At 57.9% G+C, this 24496-nt stretch overlaps 1 protein-coding gene across 1 annotated transcript in view; it reads right to left on the bottom strand.

The window, feature by feature from the left end:
• LOC121270129 (tetratricopeptide repeat protein 5-like) overlaps positions 1 to 24496 on the bottom strand; it is a 62095-nt gene that overhangs the window by 5497 nt on the left and 32102 nt on the right. Inside the window, exons 3-9 of the mRNA XM_041175446.1 lie at positions 23839 to 24059; positions 21421 to 21568; positions 13537 to 13628; positions 13351 to 13407; positions 11251 to 11397; positions 8014 to 8228; positions 5997 to 6141 (exon numbers count right to left, since the gene is read on the bottom strand). Coding sequence (XP_041031380.1) covers positions 5997 to 6141; positions 8014 to 8228; positions 11251 to 11397; positions 13351 to 13407; positions 13537 to 13628; positions 21421 to 21568; positions 23839 to 24059 — 1025 coding nt within the window. The remainder of the gene's footprint in view (positions 1 to 5996; positions 6142 to 8013; positions 8229 to 11250; positions 11398 to 13350; positions 13408 to 13536; positions 13629 to 21420; positions 21569 to 23838; positions 24060 to 24496) is intronic.

Below are 24496 nucleotides of genomic sequence, written 5' to 3'. Positions count from 1 at the left end.
GACAGCGAGACGCCCGGTAACAGGGGGACACCTGGTAACAGGAGGGACAGCGAGACGCCCGGTAACAGGGGGGACAGTGAGACGCCCGGTAACAGGGGGACAGCGAGACGCCCGGTAACAGGGGGGGACAGCGAGACGCCCGGTAACAGGAGAGACAGCGTGACGCCCGGTAACAGGGGGACAGCGAGACACCCGGTAACAGGGGCGACAGCGAGACTCCCGGTAACAGGGGGGACAGCGAAGCGCCCGGTAACAGGGGGGACAGCGAGGCGCCCGGTAACAGGGGGGACAGCGAGACACCTGGTAACAGGAGGGACAGCGAGACACCCGGTAACAGGGGGACAGCGAGACACCTGGTAACAGGGGGGACAGCGAGACACCCGGTAACAGGGGGACAGCGAGACACTCGGTAGCAGGGGGGACAGCGAGACGCCCGGTAACAGGGGGGACAGCGAGACGCCCGGTAACAGGGGGGACAGCGAGACGCCCGGTAACAGGGGGACAGCGAGACGCCCGGTAACAGGGGGACAGCGAGACGCCCGGTAACAGGGGGCACAGCGAGACGCCCAGTAACAGGGGGGACAGCGAGACGCCCGGTAACAGGGGGACAGCGAGACGCCCGGTAAAAGGGGGACAGCGAGATACCCGGTAACAGGGGGGACAGAGAGACGCCCGGTAACAGGGGGGACACCCGGTAACAGGGGGACAGCGAGACGCCCAGTAACAGGGGGGACAGCGAGACGCCCGGTAACAGGGGGGACAGCGAGACACCCGGTAACAGGGGGGACAGCGAGATGCCCGGTAACAGGGGGGACAGCGAGACGCCCGGTAACAGGGGGGACAGCGAGATGCCCGGTAACAGGGGGGACAGCGAGACGCCCGGTAACAGGGGGGACAGAGAGACACCCGGTAACAGGGGGGACAGAGAGACACCCGGTAACAGGGGGGACACCCGGTAACAGGGGGGACAGAGAGACGCCCGGTAACAGGGAGGACACCCGGTAACAGGAGGGACAGCGAGACGCCCGGTAACAGGGGGGACAGCGAGACGCCCGGTAACAGGGGAGACAGCGAGACACCCGGTAACAGGGGGTACAGCGAGACGCCCGGTAACAGGGGGACACCTGGTAACAGGAGGGACAGCGAGACGCCCGGTAACAGGGGGACAGCGAGACGCCCGGTAACAGGGGGGACAGCGAGACGCCCGGTAACAGGCGGGACAGAGAGACGCCCGGTAACAGGGGGACACCCGGTAACAGGAGGGACAGCGAGACGCCCGGTAACAGGGGAGGCAGCGAGACACCCGGTAACAGGGGAGACAGCGAGACGCCCGGTAACAGGGGGACACCTGGTAACAGGAGGGACAGCGAGACGCCCGGTAACAGGGAGGACACCCGGTAACAGGAGGGACAGCGAGACGCCCGGTAACAGGGGGGACAGCGAGACGCCCGGTAACAGGGGAGACAGCGAGACACCCGGTAACAGGGGGTACAGCGAGACGCCCGGTAACAGGGGGACACCTGGTAACAGGAGGGACAGCGAGACTCCCGGTAACAGGGGGACAGCGAGACGCCCGGTAACAGGGGGGACAGCGAGACGCCCGGTAACAGGGGGGACAGAGAGACGCCCGGTAACAGGGGAACACCCGGTAACAGGAGGGACAGCGAGACGCCCGGTAACAGGGGAGACAGCGAGACACCCGGTAACAGGGGAGACAGCGAGACGCCCGGTAACAGGGGGACACCTGGTAACAGGAGGGACAGCGAGACGCCCGGTAACAGGGGGGACAGTGAGACGCCCGGTAACAGGGGGACAGCGAGACGCCCGGTAACAGGGGGGGACAGCGAGACGCCCGGTAACAGGAGAGACAGCGTGACGACCGGTAACAGGGGGACAGCGAGACACCCGGTAACAGGGGCGACAGCGAGACGCCCGGTAACAGGGGGGACAGCGAAGCGCCCGGTAACAGGGGGGACAGCGAGGCGCCCGGTAACAGGGGGGACAGCGAGACACCTGGTAACAGGAGGGACAGCGAGACACCCGGTAACAGGGGGACAGCGAGACACCTGGTAACAGGGGGGACAGCGAGACGCCCGGTAACAGGGGGACAGCGAGACGCCCGGTAACAGGGGGCACAGCGAGACGCCCAGTAACAGGGGGGACAGCGAGACGCCCGGTAACAGGGGGACAGCGAGACGCCCGGTAAAAGGGGGACAGCGAGATACCCGGTAACAGGGGGGACAGAGAGACGCCCGGTAACAGGGGGGACACCCGGTAACAGGGGGACAGCGAGACGCCCAGTAACAGGGGGGACAGCGAGACGCCCGGTAACAGGGGGGACAGCGAGACGCCCGGTAACAGGGGGACAGTGAGACGCCCGGTAAAAGGGGGTACATCCGGTAACAGGGGGGACAGCGAGACGCCCGGTAACAGGGGGGGACAGCGAGACGCCCAGTAACAGGGGGGGACAGCGAGATGCCCGGTAACAGGGGGGGACAGCGAGACGCCCGGTAACAGGAGAGACAGCGTGGCGCCCGGTAACAGGGGGGACAGCGAGACGCCCGGTGACAGGGGGGACAGCGAGACGCCCGGTAACGGGGGGACAGCGAGACGCCCAGTAACAGGGGGGACAGCGAGACGCCCAGTAACAGGGGGGACAGCGAGACGCCCGGTAACAGGAGAGACAGCGAGACACCCGGTAACAGGAGGGACAGCGAGACACCTGGTAACAGGGGGGACAGCGAGACGCCCGGTAACAGGGGGGACAGCGAGACGCCCGGTAACAGGGGGGACAGTGAGACGCCCGGTAACAGGGGGACAGCGAGACGCCCGGTAACAGGGGGGGACAGCGAGACGCCCGGTAACAGGAGAGACAGCGTGACGCCCGGTAACAGGGGGACAGCGAGACACCCGGTAACAGGGGCGACAGCGAGACGCCCGGTAACAGGGGGGACAGCGAAGCGCCCGGTAACAGGGGGGACAGCGAGGCGCCCGGTAACAGGGGGGACAGCGAGACACCTGGTAACAGGAGGGACAGCGAGACACCCGGTAACAGGGGGACAGCGAGACACCTGGTAACAGGGGGGACAGCGAGACACCCGGTAACAGGGGGACAGCGAGACACTCGGTAGCAGGGGGGACAGCGAGACGCCCGGTAACAGGGGGGACAGCGAGACACCCGGTAACAGGGGGGACAGCGAGACGCCCGGTAACAGGGGGACAGCGAGACGCCCGGTAACAGGGGGACAGCAAGACGCCCGGTAACAGGGGGCACAGCGAGACGCCCGGTAACAGGGGGGACAGCGAGACGCCCGGTAACAGGGGGACAGCGAGACGCCCGGTAACAGGGGGACAGCGAGATACCCGGTAACAGGGGGGACAGAGAGACGCCCGGTAACAGGGGGGACACCCGGTAACAGGGGGACAGCGAGACGCCCGGTAACAGGGGGGACAGCGAGACGCCCGGTAACAGGGGGGACAGCGAGACGCCCGGTAACAGGGGGACAGTGAGACGCCCGGTAAAAGGGGGACAGCGAGATACCCGGTAACAGTGGGGACAGCGAGACGCCCGGTAACAGGGGGACAGCGAGACGCCCGGTAACAGGGGGGACAGCGAGACGCCCGGTAACAGGGGGTACATCCGGTAACAGGGGGGACAGCGAGACGCCCGGTAACAGGGGGGGACAGCGAGACGCCCAGTAACAGGGGGGACAGCGAGATGCCCAGTAACAGGGGGGGACAGCGAGACGCCCGGTAACAGGAGAGACAGCGTGACGCCCGGTAACAGGGGGGACAGCGAGACGCCCGGTGACAGGGGGGACAGCGAGACGCCCGGTGACAGGGGGGACAGCGAGACACCCGGTAACAGGAGAGACAGCGAGACACCCGGTAACAGGAGGGACAGCGAGACACCTGGTAACAGGGGGGACAGCGAGACGCCCAGTAACAGGGGGGACAGCGAGACGCCCGGTAACAGGGGGGACAGCGAGACGCCCGGTAACAGGGGGGACAGCGAGACGCCCGGTAACAGGGGGAACAGCGAGACGCCCGGTAACAGGGGGGACAGCGAGACACTCGGTAACAGGAGGGACAGCGAGACGCCCGGTAACAGGGGGGACAGCGAAACGCCGGGTAACAGGGGAGACAGCAAGACGCCCAGTAACGGGGGGGGACAGCGAGACGCCCGGTAACAGGGGGGACAGCGAGACGCCCGGTAACAGGGGGACAGCGAGACGCCCGGTAACAGGGGGACAGCGAGACGCCCGGTAACAGGGGGACAGCGAGATGCCCGGTAACAGGGGGACAGCGAGACGCCCGGTAACAGGGGGACAGCGATATGCCCGGTAACAGGGGAGGGACAGCGAGACGCCTGGTAACGGGGGGACAGCGAGACGTCCAGTAACAGGGAGAGACAGTGAGACGTCCGGTAACAGTGGGGGACAGTGAGACGCCCAGTAACAGGGGGGGACAGCGAGACGCCCGGTAACAGGGGGGACAGCGAGACGCCCGGTAACAGGGGGGACAGCGAGACGCCCGGTAACAGGGGGGACAGCGAGACGCCCGGTAACAGGGGGGACAGCGAGACGCCCGGTAACAGGGGGAGACAGAGAGACACCCGGTAACAGGGGGGACAGTGAGACACCCGGTAACAGGGGGGACACCTGGTAACAGGAGGGACAGCGAGACGCCCGGTAACAGGGGAGACAGCGAGACACCCGGTAACAGGGGGACAGCGAGACGCCCGGTAACAGGGAGAGACAGCGAGACACCCGGTAACAGGTAAAGCACGACAGTGTGATAATCCTGTGAGGGGGGCGGATACACACAGTGACGACAGTGTGATAAACCTGTGAGGTAGGTGGATACGCACAGTGACGACAGTGTGATAACCCTGTGAGGGGGTGGATACACACAGTGACGACAGTGTGATAACCCTGTGAGGGGGGTGGATACACACAGTGACGACAGTGTGATAACCCTGTGAGGGGGCAGATACACACAGTGACGACAGTGTGATAACCCTGTGAGGGGGTGGATACACAGAGTGACGACAGTGTGATAACCCTGTGAGGGGGGTGGATACACACAGTGACGACAGTGTGATAACCCTGTGAGGGGGTGGATACACACAGTGACGACAGTGTGATAACCCTGTGAGGGGTTGGATACACACAGTGACGACAGTGTGATAACCCTGTGGAGGGGGCGGGGGTGAATACACACAGTGACGACAGTGTGATAAGCCTGTGAGAGGGTGGATACACACAGTGACGACAGTGTGATAACCCTGTGAGGGGGCAGATACACACAGTGACGACAGTGTGATAACCCTGTGAGGGGGTGGATACACAGAGTGACGACAGTGTGATAACGCTGTGAGGGGGCGGATACACAAAGTGACGACAGTGTGATAACCCTGTGAGGGGGTGGATACACACAGTGACGACAGTGTGATAACCCTGTGAGGGGGTGGATACACACAGTGACGACAGTGTGATAACCCTGTGAGGGGGTGGATACACACAGTGACGACAGTGTGATAACCCTGTGAGGGGGTGGATACACACAGTGACGACAGTGTGATAAGCCTGTGAGGGGGTGGATACACACAGTGACGACAGTGTGATAAGCCTGTGAGGGGGTGGATACACACAGTGACGACAGTGTGATAACCCTGTGAGGGGGTGGATACACACAGTGACGACAGTGTGATAAGCCTGTGAGGGGGTGGATACACACAGTGACGACAGTGTGATAAGCCTGTGAGGGGGTGGATACACACAGTGACGACAGTGTGCTAACCCTGTGAGGGGGGGCGGATACACACAGTGACGACAGTGTGATAACCCTGTGAGGGGGTGGATACACACAGTGACGACAGTGTGCTAACCCTATGAGGGGGGGCGGATACACACAGTGACGACAGTGTGCTAACCCTGTGAGGGGGGTGGTGGATACACACAGTGACGACAGCGTGCTCACCCTGTCACACTCACCTTGCCGGTGTGCTCGATGCTGTGATGTTTGAGCTGCGGTTCAGGAACAGCCACCGTGTCTCCGATCAGGACCCCCCAGCTCTCAGCAATGTTGTACACCATCACCGCCAAACAGCTGCCCTCCCCATCGATCAGCCCGAAGGTGCTGCGGGGGCAAGAGGAGACCAGTCAAACACCGCAGGACCGGCAGATACCCGCAGGCCCGGGCGTCGTCTTTACAGGCCTGCAAATGGCCCCGTAACCAGAATGCGCTGCTGTTTCTGCTCCACACGAGCGGCTTCCCACCCCCTCCTCACCACACCCCATCACCAGAACCCCCCCATTCCTTTCTCCAGCCTGTGTTTCTCCAGCTTCCCCTCCGAAACACATCGACACAATACCCCTCAACCCACTCCCTGTGGTCGTGAGTCCCACATTCTCACCACTCCCTGGGTAAAGAAGGTGCTCCTGAAATCTCCATTGGATTTATTCCAGGCTAACGCTATGTATCCTTACATTCGTTCACGGGGATGCGGGGGGTCACTGGCCGGGCCCAGCATTTATTGCCCGTCCCTAATTGCCCCCTTGAGAATGTGGTGGGTGAGCCGCCTTCTTGAACCGCTGCAGTCCCCAGTGGTGTAGGTACACCCACGGTGCTGTTAGGGAGGGAGTTCCAGGATTTTGTCCCCTGTGGTGTAGGTACACCCACAGTGCTGTTAGGGAGGGAGTTCCAGGATTTTGTCCCTGTGGTGTAGGTACACCCACAGTGCTGTTAGGGAGGGAGTTCCAGGATTTTGTCCCTGTGGTGTAGGTACACCCACAGTGCTGTTAGGGAGGGAGTTCCAGGATTTTGACCCAGCGACAGTGAAGGAACGGCCGATATATTTCCAAGTCGGGATGGTGAGGGGCTCGGAGGGGGAACTTCCAGGTGGTGGGTGTTCCCCATGTGTCTGCTGCCCTTGTCCTTCTAGATGGTAGAGGTCGTGGGTTTGGGCGGCGCTGTCGAAGGAGCCTTGGTGAGTTGCTGCAGTGCATCTTGTAGATGGTACACACTCTGCTGCTACTGTGTGTCGGTGGGTGGAGGGAGTGAATGTTTGTGGATGGGGGGGCCGATCGAGCGGGGGTGGGGGGCTGCTTTGTCCTGGACGGTGTCGAGCTTCTCGAGTGTCGTGGGAGCTGCAACTCATCCAGGCAAAGTGGGGAGTGTCCCATCCCACTCCTGACTTGTGCCGTGTAGATGGTGGACAGGCTCTGGCGTGGGTGGTCAGGAGGTGAGTATATTGACAGCTCCCTGACACCGGTCTCATCCTGAAGGGAGGATTGTTTCTCGATGTCTCCCCGAGACCTGGTCCTTGTCCAGAGACGAGCGACAGGCCTGACGAACTGCCTCAGGCGAGGGGGAGGTTGGATGATAGATAGGAACGGGTCTGCGTTTGTAACGATGGTGGGGGGGGGGGGGGCGGTGGAGGAGAGAAGGGGTAGAACAGCAGACCATTCTGCCCATCGAGCCTGCTGTACATTCCAGCGCCGGTCACAATCTCAGGAATCGCCGGAGAACTGGCCAGCGATGAGGAGCGTCTCGGAGGGGCATTTGCTGCTGAGCCAGAGGTCAGACAGCTGCCAGCGCGCGCACAGCAAGATCCCGGTAAAATGGGCAAGACATGCCGGAGAAGTGCCGCTGTCGGGAAGTAGCTTGCGGGATCAGCATTGGTCCCAGAAGACTGAGGATCGCTTGGGTCATCAACAGCGGGGCCAGGACCCCTGAACGCGACAAGACGGACTCAGACTGAGCCTTAATGTCGCTTGCGAAATCTGGCAACGCCTCGCTCGGACGATAACACCGCCCCCCCCCCCCCACCATCGAGAGGCTTGGATAACACCGTCTCCCCCTCACCAGTCCCCCTCTCACCGGGGAGAGAGACCACCACCCCCCCCCCACAACCCCCGATAACGCCGTTCCCCTTTGACCAGGGAGAGACCCCCCATTAACACCGTCTCCCCCACGCCGCCGGTCGCCGGTGATACTCGGTTTACTCACAACGGGACTTTCTCCTCATCGGTCAGGCTGAAGACGACCTTCCCAACCACCACGGCTCCGGTGTTCTTTCCGGGATTGAGGGAGCGCAGCGATTTGAGGGTCAAGGGGGCGTGTTGACCACCGGCCGTGGTGTAGGACCACTCCTTGTACAGGCGGAGCTCCTTGTTCTGAACGCCGGCTATGAGGTTGTTCAGCCTCTTTGCCTTTAACAGGCCCTGTCCGGGGAATTAATAACACATCAGGGAACTGACCAATACCAGGGCAGGACACAAAGAGACAAGGAATTGGCCAATACCAGGACAGGACACACAGAGACAGGGAACTGACCAATCCCAGGGCAGGACACAAAGAGACAAGGAATTGGCCAATACCAGGACAGGACACAAAGAGACAAGGAATTGGCCAATACCAGGACAGGACACAAAGAGACAAGGAATTGGCCAATACCAGGACAGGACACAAAGAGACAAGGAATTGGCCAATACCAGGACAGGACACAGAGAGAGACAAGGAATTGGCCAATACCAGGACAGGACACACAGAGACAGGGAACTGACCAATACCAGGGCAGGACACACAGAGACAGGGGGCTAACCAATCCCAGGGCAGGACACAGAGAGAGACAGGGAACAAGCCAATCCCAGCACAGGACACACAGAGACAGGGGAACTGACCAATACCAGGACAGGACACAGAGAGAGAGACAGGGAACTGACCAATCCCAGGGCAGGACACAAAGAGACAGGGAACAAGCCAATCCCAGGACAGGACACACAGAGACAGGGGAATTGACCAATACCAGGACAGGACACAGAGAGAGACAGGGAACTGACCAATCCCAGGGCAGGACACAAAGAGACAGGGAACTGACCAATCCCAGGGCAGGACACACAGAGACAGGGAATTGGCCAATACCAGGACAGGACACACAGAGACAGGGGAATGACCAATACCAGGACAGGACACAGAGAGAGACAGGGGAACTGACCAATCCCAGGGCAGGACACAGACAGGGGAACTGACCAATACCAGGACAGGACACAAAGAGACAAGGAATTGGCCAATACCAGGACAGGACACAAAGAGACAAGGAATTGGCCAATACCAGGACAGGACACAAAGAGACAAGGAATTGGCCAATACCAGGACAGGACACAGAGAGAGACAAGGAATTGGCCAATACCAGGACAGGACACACAGAGACAGGGAACTGACCAATACCAGGGCAGGACACACAGAGACAGGGGGCTAACCAATCCCAGGGCAGGACACAGAGAGAGACAGGGAACAAGCCAATCCCAGCACAGGACACACAGAGACAGGGGAACTGACCAATACCAGGACAGGACACAGAGAGAGAGACAGGGAACTGACCAATCCCAGGGCAGGACACAAAGAGACAGGGAACAAGCCAATCCCAGGACAGGACACACAGAGACAGGGGAATTGACCAATACCAGTACAGGACACAGAGAGAGACAGGGAACTGACCAATCCCAGGGCAGGACACAAAGAGACAGGGAACTGACCAATCCCAGGGCAGGACACACAGAGACAGGGAATTGGCCAATACCAGGACAGGACACACAGAGACAGGGGAATGACCAATACCAGGACAGGACACAGAGAGAGACAGGGGAACTGACCAATCCCAGGGCAGGACACAGACAGGGGAACTGACCAATACCAGGACAGGACACACAGAGACAGGGGAACTGACCAATACCAGGACAGGACAGGACACACACACACACACACACACACACACACAGACAGGGGAACTGACCAATCCCAGGGCAGGACACACAGAGACAGGGGAACTGACCAATAACAGGACAGGACAGGACACACACACACACACACACACACACAGACAGGGGAACTGACCAATCCCAGAACAGGACACACAGAGACAGGAGAACTGACCAATACCAGGACAGGACACACACACACACACACACACACACACAGAGACAGGGTAACTGACCAATCCCAGGGCAGGACACACAGAGACAGGGGAACTGACCAATCCCAGGCAGGACACACAGAGGTAGGGGACTGACCAATCCCAGGGCAGGACACACAGAGGTAGGGGACTGACCAATCCCAGAACAGGACACACAGAGACAGGGGAACTAACCAATCCCAGGGCAGGACACACAGAGCCAGGCAACTGACCAATACCAGGACAGGACACACACACACACACACACACACACACACAGAGACAGGGGAACTGACCAATCCCAGGGCAGGACACACACACAGAGACAGGGAACTGACCAATAACAGGACAGGACACACACACACACACACACACACACACAGAGACAGGGGAACTGACCAATCCCAGGGCAGGACACACACACAGAGACAGGGAACTGACCAATAACAGGACAGGACACACACACACACACACACACACACACAGAGACAGGGAACTGACCAATCCCAGGGCAGGACACACAGAGACAGGGGAACTGACCAATACCAGGCCAGGACACACACACACACAGAGACAGGGAACTGACCAATACCAGGACAGGACACACACACAGAGACAGGGGAACTGACCAATACCAGGACAGGACACACACACACACACACACACACACACAGAGACAGGGAACTGACCAATACCAGGACAGGACACACACACACACACACACACACACACAGACAGGGAACTGACCAATCCCAGGGCAGGACACACAGAGACAGGGGAACTGACCAATACCAGGACAGGACACACACACACACACACACACACACACACAGAGACAGGAGAACTGACCAATCCCAGGGCAGGACACACAGAGACAGGGGAACTGACCAATCCCATTGCCGGACACAGTTACACAGCCATTCGGTCCATTTTAAGGCGCTGTCCCCTTGCTCTGGACCCCGGCCCACTGGACGAAACCCGCCTCCAGCCGTCGGCCCGGTCGAGTCCTTTAAGCGCGTTGGGCAGCGCAGTCCGCCCAGCCCGGAATATTCCGAACGTAACGAGCACAAGCCTCGGGCCGGTCGGCTCTGCCCATGGAGGAAGAGGCTTCGCCACCGGAGGTCGACCCCAAAGAGGAGGCGCAGAAGGCGGGACTCTACCTCCCTGACCTCCCCTCCCACCCGTGTCACCACGACACCGCGTTGTGCCACAAGCCCCCCCCCCCCCCTCCTCCTCCTCCTCCCACCGGGAGACCACCCCCCCCACCCCCACCATCCCTCCCGGCGCCTCACCTTCTGCTGGACCAAGGTGTCGAGCCTGCCCAGGAACTTCAGCAGCTGCTGCTCCCGGACGAGAGGCTCGGTCAAGGCCGGATCCAGGGCCGCGGCCCGCGAGAATCCCAGCAAGGCCTCGGTGTACCTCTCCCCGTACTTGTACAGCTTCGGATCGAGAGACAAGAGTCAGTGTAAATTCCCCGCAGCTTCTTGACAGCCAGGCTGGAGAGAAAGAGTGTGCGTCTCACCGCCACCCGCCCCCCACCACCCCCACCCCTTCCCACAAGAACACACCATTCGGCCCATCGAGCCTGCTCTGCCATTATATCTTCAGCACCCCCCCCCCCCCCCTCCCCCCGTCCCTTAATCCCCTGAGACACCAAAAACCTGTCTGTCCCGGCCTTAAGTCCACTCGAGGATGGAGCATCCACAACCCTCTTGGGTAGAGAAATCCAAAGCTTCACCACCCTCCCCGAGTGAAGAAATTCCTCCTCATCTCAGTCCAAAATGGCCCACTCCCCTTACCCTGAGACTGTGCCAACCCCACTCCCCCATTTGCCCTGTAGCGAAGGTATACCCACGGCGCTGTTAGGGAGGGAGTTCCAAGATTTTGTCCCCTGTGTGGTGTAGATACACCCACGGCGCTGTTAGGGAGGGAGTTCCAAGATTTTGACCCAGCGACAGTAAGGGATGGCCGATATATTTCCAAGTCAGGATGGTGAGGGGCTCGGAGGGGAACTTCCAGGTGGTGGGTGTTTCCCATGTGTCTGCTGTTCTTGTCCTTCTAGATGGTAGCGGTCGTAGGTTTGGAAGGTGCTGTCGAAGGAGCCTTGGTGAATTCCTACAGTGAATCTTGTAGATGGGACACACACTGCTGCTACTGTGCGTCGGTGGTGAAGGGAGTGAATGTTTGTGGATGGGGTGTTGATCAAGTGGGGCTGTTTTGTCCTGGACGGTGTCGAGCTTCTCGAGTGTTGTGGGAGCTGCAACCCATCCAGGCAAGTCTGCGGTATCCCATCCCACTCCTGACTTGTGCCTTGTAGATGGTGGACAGGCTTTGAGGGGAGGGAGTCAGGAGGTGAGTTACTCTCTGCAGGATTCCCAGCCTCTGACCTGCTCTTGTAGCCACAGTATTTATATGGCTGGGTCCCCAGTTCAGTTTCTGGTCAATGGTAACCCCCAGGATGTTGATAGTGGGAGGATTCAGTGATGGTAATGCCCATTGAACATCAAGGGGGCAATGGTTAGATTCTCTGTTGTTGGAGATGGTCATTGCCTGACACTTGTGTGGGTGCCAATGTTACTTGCCACTGGTCAGCCCAAGGCCTAGATATTGTCCAGGTCTTGCTGTATTTGGATAACTCTGTATCCTCCTCACAGCTCACATTCCCACTTAGCTTTGGATCATCAGCAAAATTAGATACATCCCTCTCAGTTCCTCCATCTAAAGTCATGAACATAAATTGCAAATAGCTGAGGTTCAGTACTGGTCCTTGTGGCACTCCACTAGTCACAGGTTACCAACTTGAGAAAGACCTATTTATGCCTACTCTTTGCTTCCATATTGTTAACCAATCCTCTATTCGTGCCAATATATTACCCTCAACTCCATGACGCCTTATCTCGTGCATTAACCTTTTGTTTAACAGCTCACTGAATGCTTTTTGGAAATCCAGGTACACCACATCGACTGGTTCTCCCTGATCTGCCCTCCTGGTTACGTCCTCAAAAAAGCCCTCGTGAATTGGTCAAAGACGATTTCCCCCATCGTGAAACCTTGTCGACTTCTGATGCATGGTTAAGGCTTCCTTAATTATAGATGCATTCAGGATGTAGGCCATCACTTCAGAAAGTGCTTGGCTGGTAAGCGAGATATCCTGAAGCAGTGACAGGCACTATCCACATGCAGGCACTCGCATTTCTGAAGCCATGAGTGTGGAAGAGTGCTGCACCAAGGAGTATTGGTCCCAGCACGCGTTGGTCTGCAGCAAATGTCTGCACTTGCTGCCTCGTCTACTCCCCCCCCCCCCCCTCGCCCCCACCCCACCCCTACGCCAACGAATAAAAACACCTGGGTTCTCAGAAACAGGGGTCTCAGAGGAGAGGGTCCATGCTCACCGTGGATCTGTTGAGGTGCAGGTCAGGATTACTGCGAGAAGCAGGGTCCACTTTCTCCTAACAGAGAGAGAGAGAGAGGAGGAGAGACAGGAATCGCAAAATATCACACTTGGACCCATCCCCAGTCCCACACTAACCCCATCCCCCAGCCTCCCCACCGTCCCCACCTCCAGACTAAATACTCACAGCCTGCGCATACGCACTCAGTGCCTGTTGACAGATTCGAGGATCCTGCCCGGTAACAAAGAACAGAGACAGGTAGGCATTGCCAAGGATATCTGGGTGACAGAGAAAGAGGGAGAGACAGTATTACCATAGGCCTAGAGGGAGAGAGAGAGAGAGAGACACACACACACATACACAGAGTGGGAGAGAGACACACACAAAGAGAGAGAGAGAGAGAGAGACAGAGAGAGAGAGAAAGAGACAAAGAGAGAGACAGAGAGAGAGAGAGAGAGGCAGAGAGAGATAGAGAGAGGCAGAGAGAGATAGAGAGAGGCAGAGAGATATAGAGAGAGGCAGAGAGAGAGAGAGAGAGGCAGAGAGAGAGAGAGAGGCAGAGAGAGAGAGGCAGAGAGAGAGAGGCAGAGAGAGAGAGGCAGAGAGAGAGAGGCAGAGATAGAGGCAGAGAGAGATAGAGAGAGGCAGAGATAGAGAGAGAGACAGAGAGATATAGAGAGAGGCAGAGAGAGATAGAGGCAGAGAGAGATAGAGAAAGGCAGAGATAGAGAGAGGCAGAGAGAGATAGAGAGAGACAGAGAGAGAGAGGCAGAGAGAGAGAGGCAGAGAGAGAGAGAGAGAGGCAGAGATAGAGAGAGAGAGGCAGAGATAGAGAGAGAGACAGAGAGAGGCAGAGAGAGGCAGAGAGAGGCAGAGAGAGGCAGAGAGAGGTAGAGAGAGACAGAGAGAGAGGCAGAGAGAGAGAGGCAGAGAGAGAGAGGCAGAGAGAGAGAGGCAGAGAGAGAGAGGCAGAGAGAGAGAGGCAGAGATAGAGGCAGAGATAGAGGCAGAGATAGAGGCAGAGAGAGATAGAGAGAGAGGCAGAGATAGAGAGAGAGACAGAGAGATATAGAGAGAGGCAGAGAGAGATAGAGGCAGAGAGAGATAGAGAAAGGCAGAGATAGAGAGAGGCAGAGAGAGGTAGAGAAAGACAGAGAGAGAGGCAGAGAGAGAGAGGCAGAGAGAGAGAGGCAGAGAGAGAGAGGCAGAGAGAGAGAGGCAGAGAGAGAGAGGCAGAGAGAGAGAGGCAGAGAGAGAGAGGCAGAGATAGAGGCAGAGATAGAGGCAGAGAGAGATAGAGAGAGGCAGAGATAGAGAGAGAGACAGAGAGATATAGAGAGAGGCAGAGAGAGATAGAGGCAGAGAGAGATAGAGAAAGGCAGAGATAGAGAGAGGCAGAGATAGAGAGAGGCAGAGAGAGACAGAGAGAGAGAGAGGCAGAGAGATAGAGAGAGGCAGAGAGACAGAGAGAGGCAGAGAGACAGAGAGAGGCAGAGAGAGGCAGAGAGAGGCAGAGAGAGGCAGAGAGAGGCAGAGAGAGGCAGAGAGAGGCAGAGAGAGGCAGAGAGAGGCAGAGAGAGGCAGAGAGAGACAGAGAGAGACAGAGAGAGGCAGAGAGAGGCAGAGAGAGGCAGAGAGAGAGAGGCAGAGAGAGAGAGGCAGAGAGAGAGAGGCAGAGAGAGAGAGGCAGAGATAGAGGCAGAGAGAGATAGAGAGAGGCAGAGATAGAGAGAGAGACAGAGATATAGAGAGAGATAGAGAGAGGCAGGGAGAGATAGATAAAGGCAGAGAGATAGAGGCAGAGAGGCAGAGAGAGATAGAGACAGAGAGAGGTAGAGAGAGGCAGAGAGAGGCAGAGAGAGGTAGAGAGAGACAGAGAGAGAGAGGCAGAGAGAGAGAGGCAGAGATAGAGGCAGAGATAGAGGCAGAGATAGAGGCAGAGATAGAGGCAGAGATAGAGGCAGAGAGAGATAGAGAGAGGCAGAGATAGAGAGAGAGACAGAGAGATATAGAGAGAGATAGAGAGAGGCAGGGAGAGATAGAGAAAGGCAGAGAGATAGAGAGAGGCAGAGAGGCAGAGAGAGATAGAGAGAGACAGAGAGATATAGAGAGAGGCAGAGAGAGGCAGAGAGAGGCAGAGAGAGGCAGAGAGAGGTAGAGAGAGGTAGAGAGAGGTAGAGAGAGGTAGAGAGAGGCAGAGAGAGGCAGAGAGAGAGAGGCAGAGAGAGAGAGGCAGAGAGAGAGAGGCAGAGAGAGAGAGGCAGAGAGAGAGAGGCAGAGAGAGAGAGAGGCAGAGATAGATGCAGAGAGAGATAGAGAGAGAGACAGAGAGATAGAGAGAGAGACAGAGAGATATAGAGAGAGACAGAGAGATATAGAGAGAGGCAGAGATAGAGAGAGGCGGAGAGAGATAGAGAGAGGCAGAGAGAGATAGAGAGGCAGAGAGAGATAGAGAGGCAGAGAGAGGCAGAGAGAGGCAGAGAGGCAGAGAGAGGCAGAGAGAGAGAGGCAGAGAGAGAGAGGCAGAGAGAGAGAGGCAGAGAGAGAGAGGCAGAGAGAGAGAGGCAGAGATAGAGGCAGAGATAGAGGCAGAGATAGAGAGACAGAGAGATATAGAGAGAGGCAGAGAGAGGTAGAGAGAGACAGAGAGAGACAGAGGCAGAGAGAGAGAGGCAGAGAGAGAGAGGCAGAGAGAGAGAGGCAGAGATAGATGCAGAGAGAGATAGAGAGAGACAGAGAGATAGAGAGAGAGGCAGAGAGAGATAGAGAGAGGCAGAGAGAGATAGAGAGAGGCAGAGAGAGATAGAGAGAGGCAGAGAGAGAGAGAGAGGCAGAGAGAGATAGAGAGGCAGAGAGAGATAGAGAGGCAGAGAGAGATAGAGAGAGGCAGAGAGAGATAGAGAGACAGAGAGGCAGAGAGAGAGAGGCAGAGATAGATGCAGAGAGAGATAGAGAGAGACAGAGAGATAGAGAGACAGAGAGATATAGAGAGAGGCAGAGAGAGATAGAGAGAGGCAGAGAGAGATAGAGAGAGGCAGAGAGAGATAGAGAGAGGCAGAGAGAGATAGAGAGGCAGAGAGAGATAGAGAGGCAGAGAGAGATAGAGAGAGGCAGAGAGAGGCAGAGAGAGATAGAGAGACAGAGAGGCAGAGAGAGAGAGGCAGAGAGAGAGAGGCAGAGAGAGAGAGGCAGAGAGAGAGAGGCAGAGAGAGAGAGGCAGAGAGAGAGAGGCAGAGAGAGAGAGGCAGAGAGAGAGAGGCAGAGATAGAGAGGCAGAGATAGAGAGGCAGAGATAGAGGCAGAGATAGAGGCAGAGATAGAGGCAGAGATAGAGGCAGAGATAGAGGCAGAGAGAGATAGAGAGGCAGAGATAGAGAGAGAGACAGAGAGATATAGAGAGAGGCAGAGAGATATAGAGAGAGGCAGAGAGAGATAGAGGCAGAGAGAGATAGAGAGAGGCAGAGAGAGATAGAGAGAGGCAGAGAGTGATAGAGAAAGGCAGAGAGAGATAGAGAGGCAGAGAGAGATAGAGAGGCAGAGAGAGGCAGAGAGAGACAGAGAGGCAGAGAGAGGCAGAGAGAGAGAGGCAGAGAGAGAGAGGCAGAGAGAGAGAGGCAGAGATAGAGAGGCAGAGATAGAGGCAGAGATAGAGGCAGAGATAGAGGCAGAGATAGAGGCAGAGATAGAGAGACAGAGAGATATAGAGAGAGGCAGAGAGAGGTAGAGAGAGACAGAGAGAGACAGAGGCAGAGAGACAGAGGCAGAGAGAGAGGGGCAGAGAGAGAGAGGCAGAGAGAGAGAGGCAGAGAGAGAGAGGCAGAGATAGATGCAGAGAGAGATAGAGAGAGACAGAGAGATAGAGAGAGAGACAGAGAGAGATAGAGAGAGGCAGAGAGAGATAGAGAGAGGCAGAGAGAGATAGAGAGAGGCAGAGAGAGATAAAGAGAGGCAGAGAGAGATAGAGAGGCAGAGAGAGATAGAGAGGCAGAGAGAGATAGAGAGAGGCAGAGAGAGGCAGAGAGAGATAGAGAGACAGAGAGGCAGAGAGGCAGAGAGAGGCAGAGAGAGAGAGGCAGAGATAGATGCAGAGAGAGATAGAGAGAGACAGAGAGATAGAGAGAGACAGAGAGATATAGAGAGAGGCAGAGAGAGATAGAGAGAGGCAGAGAGAGATAGAGAGAGGCAGAGAGAGATAGAGAGAGGCAGAGAGAGATAGAGAGAGGCAGAGAGAGATAGAGAGGCAGAGAGAGATAGAGAGAGGCAGAGAGAGGCAGAGAGAGATAGAGAGACAGAGAGGCAGAGAGAGGCAGAGAGAGAGAGGCAGAGAGAGAGAGGCAGAGAGAGAGAGGCAGAGAGAGAGAGGCAGAGATAGAGGCAGAGATAGAGGCAGAGATAGAGGCAGAGATAGAGGCAGAGATAGAGGCAGAGAGAGATAGAGAGAGGCAGAGATAGAGAGAGAGACAGAGAGATATAGAGAGAGGCAGAGAGATATAGAGAGAGGCAGAGAGAGATAGAGAGAGGCAGAGAGAGATAGAGAGAGGCAGAGAGATAGAGAGAGGCAGAGAGAGATAGAGAGAGGCAGAGAGAGATGGAGAGACAGAGAGATATAGAGAGAGGCAGAGAGAGGTAGAGAGAGACAGAGAGAGAGGGAAGCAGAGAGGGAGAGAGAGGCAGAGAGAGAGAGAGGCAGAGATAGACAGAGGCAGAGATAGAGAGAGGCAGAGATAGAGAGAGGCAGAGAGAGAGAGAGAGAGGCAGAGAGAGAGAGAGAGAGGCAGAGAGAGAGAGAGAGAGGCAGAGAGAGAGAGAGAGCGACAGAGGGGGAGAGAGAGACAGAGGGGGAGAGAGACAGAGGGGGAGAGAGACAGAGGGGGAGAGAGACAGAAAGACAGAGAAACAGGGAGGCAGAAAGAGAGAGAAAGAGACAGATCAAGAAAGGCAGAGTTAGAGAGAGAGACAGACAGAGAGAGGCAGAGAGAGAGGCAGAGAGAGCGAGGCAGAGAGAGAGAGACAGAGAGACAGCGTTACTAGAGGCCTAACCAGTAAACCAGGCAACGCATCGATATGAAAACTCCAAAACTTGATTTCAAATCCCTCCACGGCCCTGAACCCCTCCCTATCTCTGTAACGCCCTCCAATCCCGACAACCCTCCCTATCTAATCCCTCCAGTCCCAAAACCCCTCCCTTTCTCTGTAACCTCCTCCAGCCCCTACACCCTTCCTATCTCTGTAACCTCCTCCAGTCCCCTACACCCCTCCCTATCTCTGTAACCTCCTCCAGCCCCTACACCCCTCCCTATCTCTGTAACCTCCTCCAGCCCTACACCCCTCCCTATCTGTAACCTCCTCCAGCCCTACACCCCTCCCTATCTCTGTAACCTCCTCCAGCCCCTACACCCTTCCTATCTCTGTAACCTCCTCCAGCCCCCTACACCCCTCCCTATCTCTGTAACCTCCTCCAGTCCTGACACCCCTCCCTATCTCTGTAACCTCCTCCAGTCCTGACACCCCTCCCTATCTCTGTAACCTCCTCCAGTCCTGACACCCCTCCCTATCTCTGTAACCTCCTCCAGTCCTGACACCCCTCCCTATCTCTGTAACCTCCTCCAATCCCCTACATCCCTCCCTATCTCTGTAACCTCCTCCAGGCCTACAACCCTCCCTATCTCTGTAACCTCCTCCAGCCCCTACATCCCTCCGTATCTCCGTAACCTCCTCCAGCCTTGACACCCCTCCCTATCTCTGTAACCTCCTCCAGCCACCGTACACCCCTCCCTATCTCTGTAACCTCCTCCAGCCCCCTACATAGCTCCCTATTTCTGTAACATCCTCCAATCCCTAAACCCCTCCCTATCTCTGTAAATTCCTCCAGTCCCTACAACCCTCCCTATCTCTGTAACCTCCTCCAGCCCCCTACACCCCTCCCTATCTCTGGAACCTCCTCCAGCCCCCTACACCCCTCCCTATTTCTGTAACATCCTCCAATCCCTAAACCCCTCCCTATCCCTGTAACCTCCTCCAGCCCTACACCCCTATCTCTGTAACCTCCTCCAGCCCTACAACCCTCCCTATCTCTGTAACCTCCTCCAGTCCCTACACCCCTCCCTATCTCTGTAACCTCCTCCAGCCCCTACACCCCTCCCTATCTCTGTAACCTCCTCCAGCCCCTACACCCCTCCCTATCTCTGTAACCTCCTCCAGCCCCTACACCCCTCCCTATCTCTGTAACCTCCTCCAGCCCCAAAACCCCTTCCTATCTCTGTAACCTCCTCCAGCCCCCAACACCCCTCCCTATCTCTGTAAACACCTCCACACCCTACACCCCTCCCTATCTCCGTAACCTCCTCCAGCCCCCTACAACCTTCCCTATCTCTGAAACCTCCTCCAGCCCTTACAACCCTCCCTATCTCTGAAACCTCCTCCAGCCCTTACAACCCTCCCTATCTCTGTAACCTCCTCCAGCCCCCTACACCCCTCCCTGTCTCTGTAACCTCCTCCAGCCCCTACACCTCTCCCTATCTCTGAAACCTCCTCCAGCCCTTACAACCCTCCCTATCTCTGTAACCTCCTCCAGCCGCTACACCCCTCCCTATCTCTGTAACCTCCTCCAGCCCCAGACACCCCTCCCTATCTCTGTAACCTCCTCCAGCCCCTACACCCTTCCCTATCTCTGTAACCTCCTCCAGCCCCTACACCCCTCCCTATCTCTGTAACCTCCTCCATCCCCTACACCCCTCCATATCTCTGTAACCTCCTCCAGCCGCTACACCCCTCCCTATCTCTGTAACCTCCTCCAGCCTTACAACCCTTCCTATCTCTGTAACCTCCTCCAGCCCCAGACACCCCTCCCTATCTCTGTAACCTCCTCCAGCCCCTACACCCCTCCCTATCTCTGTAACCTCCTCCAGCTCCTACAACCCTCCTTATCTCTGTAACCTCCTCCAGCCACTACACCCCTCCCTATCTCTGTAACCTCCTCCAGCCCCTACAACCCTCCCTATCTCTGTAACCTCCTCCAGCCACTACACCCCTCCCTATCTCTGTAACCTCCTCCAGCCCCCTACGCCCCTCCCTATCTCTGTAACCTCCTCCAGCCCCCTACACCACTCCGAGATTTCTGTGCTCCTCCCATTCCAGCCTCTCGAGTCTCCCCTGATTCCCATCGCTCCACCATTGGCGGCCGGGCCTTCAGCTGCCTGGGGAGGTGGGTACTAAGCTCTGTAATTCCCTCCCTCAACCTCTCTATCCGCCTCTCTCTCTCTCTCCCCTCCTTTAAGACGCTCCTTAAACCCCACCTCATTGACTGGGATTTAGGTCGCCGGTCCCTAATATCTCCTTATGTGGCTCAGGGTCAATTTTTCATGTATTACCCTCCCACGAATCTACTTGGGGCGTTTTATCATGTTAAATCTGCAAATAAATCTAAATTCTTTAGCAATGTTGGGAACGTTATAGTCAAATTGTGCAGATGACAACGGCAAGGTGCACTGTGGGAGGGTCAGTGCTGAGGGAGAGCCGCACTGTCTGAGGGTCAGTGCTGAGGGAGAGCCGCACTGTCTGAGGGTCAGTGTTGAGGTAGAGCCGCACTGTCGGAGGGTCAGTGCTGAGGGAGAGCCGCACTGTCTGAGGGTCAGTGTTGAGGGAGAGCCGCACTGTCGGAGGGTCAGTGCTGAGGGAGCGCCGCACTGTCGGGGGGTCAGTGCTGAGGGAGAGCTGCACTGTCGGAGGGTCAGTGCTGAGGGAGAGCCGCACTGTCGGAGGGTCAGTACTGAGGGAGAGCTGCTCTGTAGGAGGGTCAGTGCTGAGAGAGCGCTGCACTGTAGGAGGGTCAGTGCTGAGGGAGAGCCGCACTGTCGGGGGGTCAGTGCTGAGGGAGAGCCGGACTGTCAGAGGGTCAGTGCTGAGGGAGAGCCGCACTGTCGGAGGGTCAGTACTGAGGGAGAGCCGCACTGTCGGAGGGTCAGTGCTGAGGGACCAAGACCCATATGTGAAAGACAGCACCCCGCTGACACCTCACGTACTCAGTCCTCCTCGAGTGCCTCAAAAACTGTCCGATCCGGTTAAACTTACACCACGATGTGCCATCCTTGGCGTCCATCTGAACAGCCAGTTTTGCTTGCTCCACGCTTGCAAAGACATTCTTGGAATAGTCATCGCCTTGTGCGTGTATCTGGCGCAGCACCATGGACAGGTTGCGGAGCGACACTTTGTTCTTACACTGAAAGGGAGAAAGAGCGGAGTGAACGAGGGAGGGCAGCAGAAGGAGAACACGGGACCCGGGCAGACGCACCCCATTGACTGGAGGAGACTCGCTTATCACAGAGGGACAGACAACAGGAGAGAATTCTGGTCATCTGGCATCACAGAATCTCCCGTGTTCATATATCAGAGGAGTCGACAGGAGCAGACATGCTAAAGGTGCTGACTCTGACTGGGTTCAGTCCAGAACTGGACACGGTGTTCCACACGGGGACCCACGCTGACCAGAACTGGACACGGTGCTCCACACGGGGACTGACCAGAACTGGACACAGTGCTCCACACGGGGACCCACGCTGACCAGAACTGGACACAGTGCTCCACACGGGGGACACGCTGACCAGAACTGGACACGGTGCTCCACACGGGGGACACGCTGACCAGAACTGGACACGGTGCTCCACACGGGGGACACGCTGACCAGAACTGGACACAGTGCTCCACACGGGGACACGCTGACCAGAACTGGACACAGTGCTCCACACGGGGGACACGCTGACCAGAACTGGACACAGTGCTCCACACGGGGACCCACGCTGACCAGAACTAGACACGGTGCTCCACACGGGGGACACGCTGACCAGAACTGGACACAGTGTTCCACACGGGGGACACGCTGACCAGAACTGGACACGGTGCTCCACACGGGGACTGACCAGAACTGGACACGGTGCTCCACACGGGGGACACGCTGACCAGAACTGGACACGGTGCTCCACACGGGGACTGACCAGAACTGGACACGGTGCTCCACACAGGGGACACGCTGACCAGAACTGGACACGGTGCTCCACACGGGGGACACGCTGACCAGAACTGGACACGGTGCTCCACACGGGGACTGACCAGAACTGGACACAGTGCTCCACACGGGGGACACGCTGACCAGAACTGGACACAGTGCTCCACACGGGGGACACGCTGACCAGAACTGGACACGGTGCTCCACACGGGGGACACGCTGACCAGAACTGGACACAGTGCTCCACAAGGGGACCCACGCTGACCAGAACTGGACACGGTGCTCCACACAGGGACTGACCAGAACTGGACACAGTGCTCCACACGGGGGACACGCTGACCAGAACTGGACACAGTGCTCCACACGGAGGACACGCTGACCAGAACTGGACACGGTGCTCCACACGGGGGACACGCTGACCAGAACTGGACACGGTGCTCCACACGGGGGACACGCTGACCAGAACTGGACACGGTGCTCCACACGGGGGACACGCTGACCAGAACTGGACACGGTGCTCCACACGGGGGACACGCTGACCAGAACTGGACACGGTGCTCCACACGGGAGACACGCTGACCAGAACTGGACACGGTGCTCCACACGGGGGACACGCTGACCAGAACTGGACACAGTGCTCCACACGGGGACACGCTGACCAGAACTGGGCACAGTGCTCCACACGGGGACCCACGCTGACCAGAACTGGACACAGTGCTCCACACGGGGGACACGCTGACCAGAACTGGACACGGTGCTCCACACGGGACACACGCTGACCAGAACTGGACACAGTGCTCCACACGGGGACCCACGCTGACCAGAACTGGACACGGTGCTCCACACGGGGGACACGCTGACCAGAACTGGACACGGTACTCCACACGGGGGACACGCTGACCAGAACTGGACACGGTGCTCCACACGGGGGACACGCTGACCAGAACTGGACACGGTGCTCCACACGGGGAACATGCTGACCAGAACTGGACACGGTGCTCCACACGGGGACCCACGCTGACCAGAACTGGACACAGTGCTCCACACGGGGGACACGCTGACCAGAACTGGACACAGTGCTCCACACGGGGGACACGCTGACCACAACTGGACACGGTGCTCCACACGGGACACACGCTGACCAGAACTGGACACAGTGCTCCACACGGGGGACACGCTGACCAGAACTGGACACAGTGCTCCACACGGGGACCCACGCTGACCAGAACTGGACACAGTGCTCCACACGGGGACCCACGCTGACCAGAACTGGACACAGTGCTCCACACGGGGACCCACGCTGACCAGAACTGGACACGGTGCTCCACACGGGGGACACGCTGACCAGAACTGGACACGGTGCTCCACACGGGGGACACGCTGACCAGAACTGGACACGGTGCTCCACACGGGGACTGACCAGAATCGCACGCCCTGCTAGGCTGTCCCTCCACCCTCCCCCCTCACCCCAGCCCCTGCTCCCTTACGTGGTTGAGTGCTCCGGAGAAGCAGGTTTTTGCAGCTGAGATGTCCCCCTTCTTCCAGTACACCTCTCCCAGCTGGTTCCAGGTCTCTACCAGGCCGGGGTCCAACTTGACAGCCTTGGACAGGGCTTCCTCAGCCTGCGGCCTGTAGTCTGCTACCACATTGAGCGCTTTGCCCTTCAGCATCAGGATCTGGGCCTTATTGTGGCTAGAGCCTGTGGGGGAGGGGAGGAGGGGGTGGAAAAGAGAGGGAGGGAGAGAGAGAGAGAGAGGGAGAGAGAGAGAGAGGGAGGAGAGAAGAGGGAGGGAGAGAAAGAGGGAGGGAGGGAGAGAGAGTGCGAGTGAGCGAGCACGAGGCAGAGGGAGAGAGAGTGAGGGAGCGAGAGAGGGAGCGGGGGGGAGGGAGAGAGGGAGCGGGTGGAGGGAGAGAGGGAGCGGGGGGAGGGAGAGAGGGAGCGGGGGGAGGGAGAGAGGGAGAGAGGGAGAGGGGGGAGGGAGACAGGGAGCGGGGGGAGGGAAAGAGGAAGCGGGGGAGGGAGAGAGGGAGTGCAAGGGAGAGAGTGCGACGTAGAGAAAGTGTGAGAGAGAAAGCGCATGTGAGAGAGGGAGAGAGAGCAAGAGCGAGAGGGAGAGAGAGGGAGGGAGAGAGAGGGAGGGAGGG

Source organism: Carcharodon carcharias, chromosome 27, assembly GCF_017639515.1.
Source record: "Carcharodon carcharias isolate sCarCar2 chromosome 27, sCarCar2.pri, whole genome shotgun sequence".
Lineage (NCBI taxonomy): Eukaryota > Metazoa > Chordata > Chondrichthyes > Lamniformes > Lamnidae > Carcharodon > Carcharodon carcharias.
This window is presented reverse-complemented; position numbering and strand designations above follow the sequence as displayed.